The 13,388-nt window shown below is 46.2% G+C and overlaps 1 protein-coding gene across 2 annotated transcripts in view; it reads left to right on the top strand.

Annotated features, from left to right (window-relative positions):
- The first annotated feature begins 364 nt into the window (after positions 1 to 364).
- The window catches only part of NOS1AP (nitric oxide synthase 1 adaptor protein), a 339,905-nt gene continuing 326,881 nt past the window's right edge, over positions 365 to 13,388 (top strand). For both annotated transcript variants that reach the window (XM_081491516.1, XM_081491514.1), the window contains exon 1: positions 365 to 1,145. In XM_081491516.1, the coding sequence (XP_081347642.1) occupies positions 1,041 to 1,145 (105 nt within the window). In that variant the 5' untranslated portion in view covers positions 365 to 1,040. The remainder of the gene's footprint in view (positions 1,146 to 13,388) is intronic.

The raw sequence follows: 13,388 nt of genomic DNA, 5'->3' as shown, positions 1-13,388 counted from the left end.
ATTTGTCCCTGGTACTCTTCTTCGGCCTATTCCATTTCCATGAGGCTTATGGTTTTAATATTAATACTAAAACCACCCCCAAAGGCATCCCCACAACCCCCCAATAATACAAGTCACAAAACACAGCTCAAAGGAACGAACACAAAGCACCTGCGACCGTCCTCCATTTGGGTGCAGTCTTGATTCTCCAGAGAAAGGAAACTCTCAGAATTAATGGTCTGCATACATACGGGCCAGGACTTGGGCCTTCCTGGTAAAACATAAAAACAAAACAATAAACACCAGCCCCTCCCCCCTCCCAAAACAAAAACAGAAAACCCGAGGCGCCGCTGCTGCTGACTGTGAGTAGCCTGGCTCAGACTCCGACGGTAAAAAACAAAACCAGGACTGAGCCTGCGTTCCTGGGGCCCCGGCTGTCTAGGGTCAGGGCGCAGTTCCAGGGGTCCGGCCTTAGGACGCGGGCAGAGCCGGGCGGACGCTCGCAGGGACTTTCACCTGCTCGGCGGGCAGCGCGGGGGCGGACCCGGCGGCGGGCGGAGCCTGGGCGCCCTGCGGGAGGAGCCGGCCCGGGCCCGCCCCGCAGGAGGAGTCGCTTGCCGGCTGCTGATCCGGCGTCTCCGTGACAGGCACCCAGCTCCGCCGCCGCCGCCGCCTTTTCTTCCTCGTCCCGGGCTGTCCGCGCCTCTGCTCCCGGGCCAGCGCCGCGCCCAGCCCCAACGTGGGCCGCGCGCCCACCGCTCGCCTCCCCCGGCCTGGGCGCCGCGCTGCCCGCTCCCACCGCCGCCCCCGCCGCCTTCCTCGCCCGCAGGAATTGCGCGGCCACAGCGCCGCTCGCGTCGCCCGCATCCCGGCCCTCGGCGTCTCTCCGAGTCCCGGCTTCCACGGCCGCCGCGCGGCCGGGGCGCCTCCCGCCCGGCGACCCTCCGCTTGCTCTCCCTCCGCGCGCCGCCGCCCCCCGCTCCCGCCTCCCCTCCCTGCGGTCTCGCCAGCCCCTTCCTGCCACCGCCGCCTCTGGAGGAGCCGGTCCACCGCGGGTCACCATGCCCAGCAAAACCAAGTACAACCTTGTGGACGATGGTCACGACCTGCGGATCCCCTTGCACAACGAGGACGCCTTCCAGCACGGCATCTGCTTCGAGGCCAAGGTGAGGGGCCCCGGGGAAGGGACTATCCTGGAGGGGGCATGTCTGAGCGGATAGGATGCGCAGCCATCCCGGACGCAGAGCTGGTGGGTTAGGCTGATTTGGGGGCCTTTCTGTTAGGGAGGATGACTCCCCTTCTCTGTATAGAATTACGCGGGTTCCTGCCCAGAACTGCTAAAGAGTAACTGCAAAGTTTGAGCGGTATTGCTTCATCCCCCTCCTCCCACCTGCAAACTCCCCCATCCTTACCCACCCAGGACTCACTGAGTTACTTCCCGGATCACTCCTTCTGAGAAGAAGCCAGTCGGGGAGCGCAGCCTGGACTTGGTTCTTTAGAATCGGTTTAGGGAAGCATTGGTATCATTTACCTGTTGGGATCCCGTGGGAGAGGTGCTTTCAGGAAGGTCTCTTATAAGGGGAATACTCGCTTCCTGATTGAAGAGAATAATACAGGGGTGGGTTTGTTTTTAGATTCCTGGTAGCCCCAACCAGGTGTCAGAGTCACTTCCTAAATACCTTATTAGCCACGACTCCTTTGCAAGTGCCAGTCATTGAAGGGGGAGGTGTGGTGAAAGCTGCCCGGTTGCTAGTTTTGTGGCGTAATGTTAAGTTTCAGCAGTAGGGGACTGCTGCTGAAGAATTTATCGGTGGAGTTGGGTGGGGGGGGCGGCAACAGGAATTTTCAGCTCAGAGCCCCAGGTCCGTCCTTGGGAGAGGGGGTGGGGCGGAAGCCTCTGAACTGCACCATCAGGTGTGAATAAGGGTGGCCCCCTGTGATGCACTTCCCAGAGTGAGGAGTTCTGGTTTCTGAGATTGCAGCCGGGGTTCCCGCCGATTACAAGGGAGGAATGCTTCTGCTCTTCCTTCATGCTTCTTGACGCCCTCCACTCAAGACTCAAGGATGCTCAGCACCTACTGTGTGCCTGTCACTGACGAGTGACAGACAATACCACCCCTCCTAGTCGGTTGTCTTGCTGGTTTTGAAAAGGTAATGCTTTAGACATGGAGGCAGTTTTACTCTCTGTTCGCTTTTTCTCCTTCATGACTTTGTAGGTAAGGTGTTAAGCATCTCAGGCAAGGATTACTGCATCAGGTGGCTATTTCCTTCAATTCATGAGACATCTTTTTGAGTGTCTGATATGAGTCCAGTGCAGTCAGTTATCTTTCAAGTTTTTTTTTTTTTCTTGTGGTGATGTTAAATCTTACCTTTTCTCCCACTTCCTGAATAACCTTCCTCCAACCATATTTGCTAGAGCTAGGAGGACACCCCCTGTTCCCCTAGACATCAAGCCCTGCAGTGGAATGCAGAACTGAATTACTGGGTATGGCTGGGACCAGAGTGGGGCTGTAGCCAAGATCTTATCTTGCTTCTCTCAGAATATATCTGGTTGGTTTGATACCAGATCAGATGGGTTAATTTTTGTCCGGGCCTGTTGTTTTGGTGAGCAGGTTTTTAAATTTTAAGGTATGAGTTATGAGTTTTCTTCACATCATGACTTAATTTTCTCGGACACGCATGAACTGGACAGTTGGCTTTGGTCTTGTTTGGTTCACCAATACTCTGCTTTGCAAGGCTGGGCAGCAGAAGAGAGATCAGAATTAAAGTGTTTTTAACCTTTTAATTCTTTTCTCACAGTCTCTGCTAGTTTGGTCCTAGCTAGGACTCATAACCTAGCATGCATAAGAATCATCAGGCGAGGTTGTTGAAAACTCTGATTGTTGCCGCCCCCAATTCTAATCTGACACATCTGGGAGAGACCAGGATTGAGCTCCTCTAAGGAGCATTCCAGGTGCTTTGATGCAGGTGATTGGGACCAGAATTGGAGAAACATGGGTGGTGCAGTTCCTATAGTAACTTCCCTGGATTCACACACAGTGGTGCTCGATAAGAGGAGGGGGAACCACAGTTGGTCCCGGCTGTGTTCCCATTACAGATTTGGGGTGCAGCACACCAAGGGTTCTGCTTTGAGAATGGTGAGGTGGGGAAGAAAGGGCAAGGCTGACTTTGAGAACTGGGTCCTAACTCCCAGCTGTTTGTAATCGATGCTGGACACCAGTACATTCAAATCATGTCAGCTGAGACCTGAGCAGAGGTGGAAGTAGAAGCTTTTCTGTCCTGTGAGCATCTGGCAAGTGCCTCATCTGGCTGGTTTTCACATCCCTCCTGAGCAGTGTCCATAGAAGTGCATGAACACTGGGATTTCAGGGTTAAATACACGCCACACTCATTCCTTGTTTTGGAAAAGCACAGGCTGTAAAATGTAAATGTATCCATGCTGCCTTGTCAAATACCCTTGGAAAATGAGCGCAGACCTTTGCCTCCCAAGGGCTGGCAGTTTTTCAGGATCAACACTGGATGGAGTGACTTTTTGGATGGATGCATTCATTTTCAGGGTGCTGCAGAGATTGAAAGATTATGGCTAGGAACTGAAAGGCATCTGGGTGTCAGAGGTTCTGTGCACTTAAAAGCCACACCATCCATTTAATTATCAAGCAGAATCCTAGAGGTGTTTCACCTGCAGTACTTCATATGGTTCTCACTGCTTCCTTGGAGGTCTGTGTACATGCTTCTTATATCTTATCAACGAGGATATGTTGCCTGTTTTAGCTCTGTGTATGGCAGAGCTATGGTTTAAACCTGGGAGCTTTGACTGTAGAGTCTCAAATCCAATGCTCGTTCATTTACTAATTTTTATGGAATGTTCACTCTATGCTGGGCGGTTGGTCTGATTCACGGTTCACTGGTGGGGCATCCTTAGGTTGCTGGCCTCTGACTCTGATGTAGAAAATTATTCAAATTTTTAGTGCTGGGCTCTTTCCAAATATAATCTTGGGCGAGGAGCTGCTCTTAAGGGATACTGCTCTCTGTGTTAGAAAGGGCACTTGGCTCACTGACCATTGCTGATGGGTGGGTGGTAGAAGTCCTTCTAGGCTTGAAAGCCTGTGTGGCTCCTTTCTATCTGCCTCCCTCTTTCCCTCTCTCAGTATACCTTCCTGGTGGCCAGTGCCATCAACTGACTGTCTCTGCTTGCTGGGTGCAAAGAAGACCTCTGATGATAATGGTGCAAAGAATAAGAGTATTAATAGCACAGTTATGCTTTACATTTGTAGGTTGATTTTTGATTTTCATGGGACTTTCACACACAAAAACTTTTCCTTATGTGGCAGGGGTAACGTTAGAGTTTCCATTTTTCAGATGAAAAAAATGGGAATCAGAGAGATTAACTTGTCCAGGGTCACAGAACTGATGAGAGGATAATGGTTATTTATAGCTGATATTTAGTGAATACTTACTTTGGAGTATGTGTTGTTTTAGGTGCTGCCTCACTTAAGTCTCACATTCCAGCGCTTTTGAGTCCTAGTGCATGGTTCCTTCACCTCACCCTGAAGTAATAGCTCTCTCTGTGTTCCTGGCTCTCGTTGCCTAGTGCCCTCACTGATTGGGCATGTATGGCACAGCCTATCAGAGATAGAAAGCACCTTGGCTCACTCCTACAACTTCCTCATTTTACAGATGAGGAAATTGAGGTCCAGAGGGGAAGTTGTTGACCCAAGGACCCGTAGCTAGGTAAGAACAGAACCAGGACTCATTCCTAGTTTCCTGGCTTCAAGTTGGTTTCAGTTATCCTTTGCTGTGTAACAAGCTATCTCAAACTCAGTGGCCTAAGACAAGGTCTGTTTAATCTGCTCATGATTCACGAGGCAGGAATTCAGTCAGGGCTTTGCCGGGCTGTTCTTGTGTTCAGCGTGGTGCTGCCTGGCTCCCTCACTTGGCTTCATTCTGCAATGGCTGGGCTTGTCCTAGAAGGCTCCACTTCATGGCTGTGCCTTGGTGGTCCTCCATGTGGTGGTTCTCTCCATTGGGTAGCTGGGATTTCCTCATAGCGTGGTGGCCCTTTGATCTGGCAGTTAGCTCTCAACAGGGAATGTTTCAAGCAGGGAAGGTGGAAGCTCTTAAGGCCTGGCCTCCGAAGTGCACAGACTCACTTCTGCGTTCTGTTGGTCAGATCAGGCCATAGCCGAGCTTAGATTCAAGAGGAGGAGAAGGAGACTTCACTTCTTGACAGAGAGTGTCATGGTCACTGTGCAAGAGTGCACGTGGGATGAGAGATAATTCTGAAGCCATCTTGGGATCATGGTCAACCATAAAATTTTTTGTTCTCTCCCTTCATATGCCTTCTCCAATGATGAGTGTTCTTGGAGGACTGTGTATAACTCCTTTCCTCAACATCAGGTGCATATATATATATAGCCAGCAGTATCAAATTATTTATCAAGTGGAAGAAATGACCAATTATAAACAGTCTGAAAGCTGTAAATATATTGTCTTATTGCTGAGCGATGTGGGGGATTTGTGAGTTCTTGGTCAAATCTGAACTGTATTCTCTAGTCATTATTTCCCTCTTTGCTAAATGGCTTGACTGGCTGATGATGTGGTTGTGGATTTTAGCGATTCCAATAACCCCACACCACAGATTTCCTGTGGATGAATCTGAAACACACTGTCTTGAGGCTTCCAGGTTAGGATGTTACATACATTGATTCACCATAAGTGGAGTACTCTAACTCAAACCTAACCTGTGGCATGTGATAAGAAGCTGTGATTTTGGTTCTGTGATCAGAACCGACACTGAAATGTTCTGGGTGTGTGCTCTCCACACCCTCTTCACACCCCCCTTCCCGCCACCCCCCACAACCCACAAGAGTCCTGTCTTCCAGGGTCGTGGATAAGTACAGATTCAGATAGATGCCCTCGTGTATTCGCTGATGTCATCACTGAAGTGCAGGTTATTTCACCTTAGTAGGTATTTGTCCAGATGCTTTAAAATCCATTGTTACCTTCTGCCTGGACCAGATGAGTCTTTGGGGGATGATGAGTCTCAAAGATATGGTACTGCTTAGAAACGATACCTGTTTTTAGTCACCCTTATTTTGCTCTCAGGCGTCCCAGGGTGTTACTCCACAGCTGGTGTTTTAGAACTTGATGAGCAAATCTATTTCTATCCTATCAGTACATTCCATGATGTTGCCACATCTCCTTTGCCCAAAATGTCCCATTAGTCCATTTAGTGGTCAAGATTACACTGTCTGTGTCATGCGACCTTTGCCAGTCACCCATATCCAAGACCCTAATCAGACTGGCTGTTTATTACTGTTCACTCATAATGTGCTACTTCCAGAACTCAGATCTTCAGAATGCTTTCTTTGATCATTGTTACCTGCCTCCTCTCACCTCATTGCTTTGAGGCTGCCCTTAGCTCCTCAGTGACCTCCTGCTGCACTTCTGCTCTCCCAGCAGCCTGGGGCCATGCCCACCACCCTTCTTGTCCCTCCTATTTTCCTACTTGACACTATGGGCTTGCTCTCTGCTACTTTTTTTCCCCATTTTTGGAAAAAGAACTTCATTGTTTTCTCCACTCCCTTTTTCCTAATAGTTTTTATTTCAGTTCAGTTCAGTCGCTCAGTCGTGTCTGACTCTTTGCGACCCCATGAACCGCAGCATGCCAGGCCTCCCTGTCCAACACCAACTCCTGTAGTACACCCAAACCCATGTCCATTGAGTCAGTGATGCCATCCAACCATCTCATCCTCTGTTGTCCCCTTCTCCTCCTGCCCTCAATCTTTTCCAGCATCAGGGTCTTTTCAAATGAGTCAGCTCTTCGCATCAGGTGGCCAAAGTATTGAAGTTTGAGCTCCAACCTCAGTCCTTCCAATGAACACCCAGGACTGATCTCCTTTAGGATGGACTGGTTGGATCTCCTTGCTGTCCAAGGAACTCTCAAGAGTCTTCTCCAACACCACAGTTCAAAAGCATCAATTCTTCAGTGCTCAGCCTTCTTCACCATCCAACTCTCACATCCATACATGACTACTGGAAAAACCATAGCCTTGACTAAATGGACCTTTGTTGGCAAAGTAATGTCTTTGCTTTTTAATATGCTGTCTAGGTTGGTCATATCTTTCCTTCCAAGGAGCAAATGTCTTTTAATTTCATGACTGCAGTCACCATCTGCAGTGATTTTGGAGCCCAAGAAAATAAAGTCTCTTACTGTTTACACTCTTTCCCCATCTATTGCCATGAAGTGATGGGACCAGATGCCATGATCTTAGTTTTCTGAATGTTGAGCTTTAAGCTAACTTTTGCACTCTCCTCTTTCACTTTCATCAAAAAGCTCTTTAGTTCTTCTTCGCTTTCTGACACAAGGCTGGTGTCATCTGCATATCTGAGGTTATTGATATTTCTCCCGGCAATCTTGATTCCAGGTTGTGCTTCATCCAGCCCAGCATTTTTCATGATGTACTCTGCATAGAAGTTAAATAAGCAGGGTGACTACATACAGCCTTGATGTACTCCTTTCCCAATTTGGAACCAGTCTGTTGGTCCATGTCCAGTTCTAACTGTTGCTTCTTGACCTGCATACAGATTTCTCAAGAGGCAGATAAGGTGGTCTGGTATTCCCATCTCGTTAAGAATTTTCCAGTTTGTTGTGATCCACACAGTCAAAGGCTTTGGCATAGTCAATAAAGCAGAAGTAGATGTTTTTCTAGTGTGGCTGCAGCATTTTACTTTTCCACAGCAATGTGTTAGGATTCTGATTTCTCCACATTCTCACTGATATTTCTTTTAATCCACCTTTTTGATTCTAGCCATCCTAGTAGGTATGAAGTGGTATCTCATTGTGGTTTTGGTTTATATTTCCCTGATGACTAACGATATAGAACATCTTCTCATGGCCATTTATTGGCCATTTGCAAATCTTTGGAGAAGTATCTGTTCAGATCTTTTGCCCATTTTTGAGTTGGATTGTCTTTTTTTTTTTTAATTGCCACGGGGTTCTTTATATGTTCTGTATTCAAATTCATCGTGTAGATTTGCAAGTATTTTCACCTATTCTATGGGTGGTCATTGGAGAAGGAAATGGCAACCCACTCCAGTGTTCTTGCCTGGAGAATCCCAGGGATGGGGGCTCCTGGTGGGCTGGAGTCTGTGGGGTTGCACAGAGTCGGATATGCCTGAAGCGACTTAGCAGCAGCAGCAGCAGCATGGGTGGTCTTTTCGCTTTCTTGGTATGCTTTTGAAACATAAAAGTTTTAAATTATGAAGTAGAATTAATTTTTTTCTCCCCTCTTTCTTTTTAAGACTCATTGGTCCTCCATCTGCTGCTAGCCCACCTTTCCTTAGTCTGTTCATTACCCCATCACTCCCCACCCTAATGTTTGCAAGGTTCCATCTTCCCCCATTGGCTCACTCCTCTACCCAGGAGTGTGCTGTGACTTTCCCTTATGTGAAAACTCTCTTCTCTCCACCTGTTTATTCATCAGTATGTTGTCTTCTTCCTTTTACAGCTAAGCCTCATGAAAGAGTGATCTACTCTCTGCAGTTTCTCAATATTCATTCAGTCCCTGGCTGTGTCCTTCCCACTTCTGGCTGCTGTGTAGGAATTGTTCGATTGTCACCCTTCTCTGTCCTCAACCTTTTTGAGTTTTCTTCTTGAACGGCCTGTCCTTGTCTTTCTTGGGATGCCTCATCCAGCTCTCTGCAGGCTCTCTGTTGGCCATGCACAGCCCCCGTCTATACCTTCTCCTCTTTGCTGGTTGCTCTTTCTCTGCTCATTGGCCTCTCCGGTGAATGCTTGATTCCATCCTTCATCCTTACCCCTCATTATGTATGTTGGCTCCTGGATCTCTAACTCCAGTTCAGTTTCCAGATCTTTCTTTTAGCTTCCTGCTGTCTGGCTCTACCCCACTGAACATGTTGCTAATCCCATCACTCAATCATGTTGAATTCAAATCTCTCTGACACTTTATACTTCTTTAGATGACCCCACTGTCCTCTTAGGCACCAGGACTGACACTTTGGAGCAGTGCTTGAATCCTTTCATATAACAGTGAACTCAGCTATGGACTGAGTACCTTTTGTGGCCAGGCTCTTCCCAGACATCCCCTGTCCCCAACTTCAAGTCAGTTACTGCATCCTTGAATTTTCACAGTGATACCCATCCATGCATTCTGATTGTTCCCTCTCATTTCTGGCTGGTTCAGATGCACACCACCTCTCACCATACTGTTTCAATTATTTTCTGGAGACCTGTACTTTATCCTATAAACTTTTGCCCTGTTAATTATTCTGAAATATGATTGTGATATCCTTCTACTCAAAACACTAAAAGTTTCTAAATCTACCATATTAGGTCAAAAATTCTTAGCCTGATATTCAGGGCTCTCTGGTTTTGAGTGATTCCCTTTAATCACTCCACGCTTCAACCCAAAAGGGGTACCTACCATTCCCTCAACCTTTCCTGTGATTCCCCATCTGTATATCAGGCCTAGCCCACTGTCACTCTGTGAAGTGGATGTTAGTAGTTCCTTCTATGTGGAAGGAACAGACTAAACCCTGGTATGTGTTATAGCTGCTTGCCCTTGTCTGATTTTCATCCCCCCAGTTGTCATCATTAGGGTCCCTGTCACTCTGCCCCCTCGTGTCTTCTGCATTGCTGACTGCAGTGCCTTGCATATAGAAAAAAATGTATTTTGAATCGATGAATATAATTTCTAAGGTGCTCTCTACAAGGACTGCCAGGACCCTGCTCTATTACCCAAGGGTGGGAGATGCCTCAGCTGGCTCCGGTCTCCTCTGGCTTTTTTTCTTGCTTTAGGCCTGTAACTCTCAGGCTCCAGTGAGATTAGTCCCTGATCCCAGGAGGTATTCCCCATCCCCACCTGACAGAATGCCACTGCCTTCCAAAGAAAGTGCCAGGTAAACATTTTCCCTGAATTAAATGAAATTCTGTTGATGAACGTGCAGCAGGCTTAGAATCTTTGATTGTAGAACATACGGCCAATTTTAGGAGTAGATAATTGTCATTTATCAATAGAAAATATTTTCAACCTGTTCTTATTAATGATTTGATACCCTTTCCCCTAGTTCTTTATTTATTTTATAGTTTTTATAACATGAATTTGATTGACAGCATAGCGTAAATGGATTCAGGAGCCAAATTGTATTTGGGTTCAAATCCTGACTCTGTCCCTCACTTGCTGTGTGAACTTGTTTGAGTTAGTTAACATTTCTCCTTTAGCATCCTCATCTGTAAAAAGAGGATACAAATGTCACATGCCTCATAGGGTTAATGAGAGGAGAAAATGAGTTATGCATGCAAATACCCGGCACAGTGCCTGGCAATGAGTGGGTCACTATTTTTATTATTGTTGTTGTTTAGTCCTGCAGATTGCAATTTAAATTTCATCTGTGCATAGTTTAATCTAAAAATTGTCATATACTCTGTTTTTTCCGCTAATGAATCAAAGACCTAGTAGTGTATTATCTTCATTTTACATGTCTGCTTAAAAAAATCTAGCTACTGTATTATTCTTGATTCCTAAAGTTGCAAATCAGACAGTGCGACTGCTTTGTGAACTTAAAATAGCTGTCATCCTCCTCGGGAAGGAATAAGGAGGGGTTAACTGGCTTCTGGTACATGCCCCCATCACATTTGTTCCAGCCTTTTAATCCTCATTCGGATTAAAAATCACAGACTCTTAAGTACAGTATGTTGTCTGTCTTCACGGTCTTTCTCTGAATTTCTTGGATAAATACTTCTTTAAGCAGAGGTAATCTAAGCAGGAGGAATCTTGCATCATGGGATTAATTAATACCTTGTGATGCTTACCATTCCCTTTTCAATTGTTATATTCAGCATCATGTTTCCTTTTAAGTTACTGGAGCAGCTGGCTTTAAAAGTTACTTAAAATGGCACTTCCAGCAAGTTCTGTGCCCAGAGTGTTGGAACGCTTTTGTACTCCTAGTCCCCTATCTCTTGTGTGAAACTAAATTGGTTTTCTGCAATACTTCAGTGAGACTTGTGTGTCTTATACTCTTATGGGTCCATCTATGAGAACTGAGGACAGTGGCTACTACTATCATTTATTTTTTTTAAGTTTTTTTTTTTTTTTAATTTATGTAGTTTTATTTTTGGCTGCTCTGGGTCTTTGTTGCTATGCTCAGGCTTTCTCTAGTTGCAGCAGTCGGGCTACTCTCTAGTTGTGGAGCGGTGGCTTCTCCTTGCGGTGGTTTCTTGTTAAGATGGTTTCTCTTGTTGCAGGGCATGGGCCTTAGGGCATGCAAGCTTCAGTAGTTGCAGCATGTGGGCTTAGCTGCCCAGAGACACGTGGGATCTTTCCAACCAGGATTGAACTCGTTTCCCCTGCGTTGGCAGGTGGATTCTTAACCACTAGACCACAAGGGAAGTCCCCTCTCTGCCTATTCTTGAAGCTGCAGTGTTTTCCAGAACTGTTGAAATGATCTTGAGAGTTGAATACAGCCTGGGACTCCTACAAAGGGGTGGCTAAGAAGAGAGCACTTGCCCAGTGCTCCCTGTATTGAGAACATTCTGAACTCCATCAGCCTGTACGTGAGCACTTTAGAGAGAAATACTGTTTGCATGCTTGCAGAACCATCACATGTACCATGTTCTGAGATGTTCTTCCCTGCTGGTGTACATTTCTTATGTCTTAATCTAGGCTGTAAGCTCCTTAAGAACGAAAGGGACTCCTCACATACCTGCCTCATGCAGTCTACATCACAGAAGGCTAATAACAATCACTGTTATTTACAAAGCACTTACTGTGTTCTAGGCACTGTGCCAAGTTCTTTCCAGGAAATGATTAGTCTTCCACAACAACCTTGTGAGGTAAGGTCTCTCCTCATTTGAGTTTTACTCATGGGGAAGCTGAGGCACAGAGAGGCAGAGAAACTTGCTCACGGTCCACATTCAGTAATGAAAAAATTCCTGAGTCAAACCCCAGCAGTCTCGCACTATTAAGTTCTGTGCTGAATATATTTGAGAATGCTAAGAACTAATGTTTGCCCGGTACTCACCACTTTCAATTCGTGGTTCTAGGAATTTTACATATGCAAAACTAATTTAATCTTTACAGTGGCTCCCTGAGGGTAGGTATTCTTGGTTCCGTTTTTTCAGATGAGGAAGATGAGACCATCCTTCTAGGTTGGATTGAATGGGCAAATGGTCTATTAAAGGTGGTGGTCTCAGCCCCTCTCATTGAGGTTAAGTCTGTAACCAGGGGCTGGTCAGCTGCTGTGTGCCAGTGGGCAACAGGCCACCTCTGGTGGGCCATGTTGATGGTCTCCAGATACGGAAATAAGGCATCAGTGAGTAAGTATAAGGGCAGGAGAGGGGCTTTGGGAGGCCCTTCCTTCCTGGAGAGAGTTATTCTTCGCTGAGCTTCTGCCTATGCACTTCCTGTGTGATGGTGGCCATCCACTCCCCTGACTGCATCTCTTCCTTCTGTCATCTTCCACGCCCTCTTCCTTGCCTTTTTCAGCTCTTTTTCTGAGGACCAGTTCTCTCCACTCCACTTGGAGCCTCCAGGGTCCTTCCAGGAAAGTATAAATGCCAGAAAAAACTTCCAACCCAGGAGACGTTGCCTTTTGGTTGGAAATCTTAGCCCACAGTACACAATGGAAAAGCTCTTTGGATGTGTTCTTTTTTTCTATATTATAACCTCTTCCCTTTTTGTTGTGGTCTCTTTGGATGGGAAGAGGTGCTCATGTGGAAGCCCTTTCTTTTTCTGCTGCCAAGAAGAAGGTTAATGTCTCCCATGGGCCAAGTGACAGCTACTATTTAATCTCGCTCCCATGTTATTTCCCATAAACACGTATAACCTGTACTGTAACTACATTTTCAAACTGTTCCTCAATATGTGTGGAATTTTTCTCTTAAATTTGGCAGTCCAGGTTAAATACACTATATCCTGGGCACCCATATCCAAAGTGTGATTGAAACTTTTTTTAAAGTATAATTGAAACTTTACCTCTTGCTTCAAGGTCACTTAAATTTTGCTGTTTCCTGTTTCAGGTCAGGAATTTTGCAGCCTCCTGAAATGAGGAGAATCGCCTGCAAATTGCTTTGATTAGTTAAGGCTTTTGGATCTATTAGAATCACATGAAATCTGATTAAAATGCTACTGCCCAGTCTTGGAGTAGCTGAGGGCCTGGATCTCTTTGCCTTTATCACCTTTGTCCAGGTGATTCTGATGGATACATTAGTTTGAGAACCATCAAGTTGGAGCACTGATTCTCAAACTTGGCTGTTCATTGGAATCATTAGGGAGTTAAAAATAATTACTAATGGCTGGTAATCCTCAGCAATTTTAATTCAATTAGTATGGAGTGTACCGTGGGTGCTGCAATTTTTATATCTTCTGTTTCTTTGCTGAAATTTTGTT

The sequence above is a fragment of the Giraffa tippelskirchi genome, chromosome 5 (assembly GCF_054371585.1).
Source record: "Giraffa tippelskirchi isolate mGirTip1 chromosome 5, T2T-mGirTip1v1.2.pri, whole genome shotgun sequence".
Taxonomy (NCBI): Eukaryota; Metazoa; Chordata; class Mammalia; order Artiodactyla; family Giraffidae; genus Giraffa; species Giraffa tippelskirchi.
Note: the sequence above shows the minus strand (reverse complement) of the source record. Positions and strands in the feature narration are given on the sequence as shown.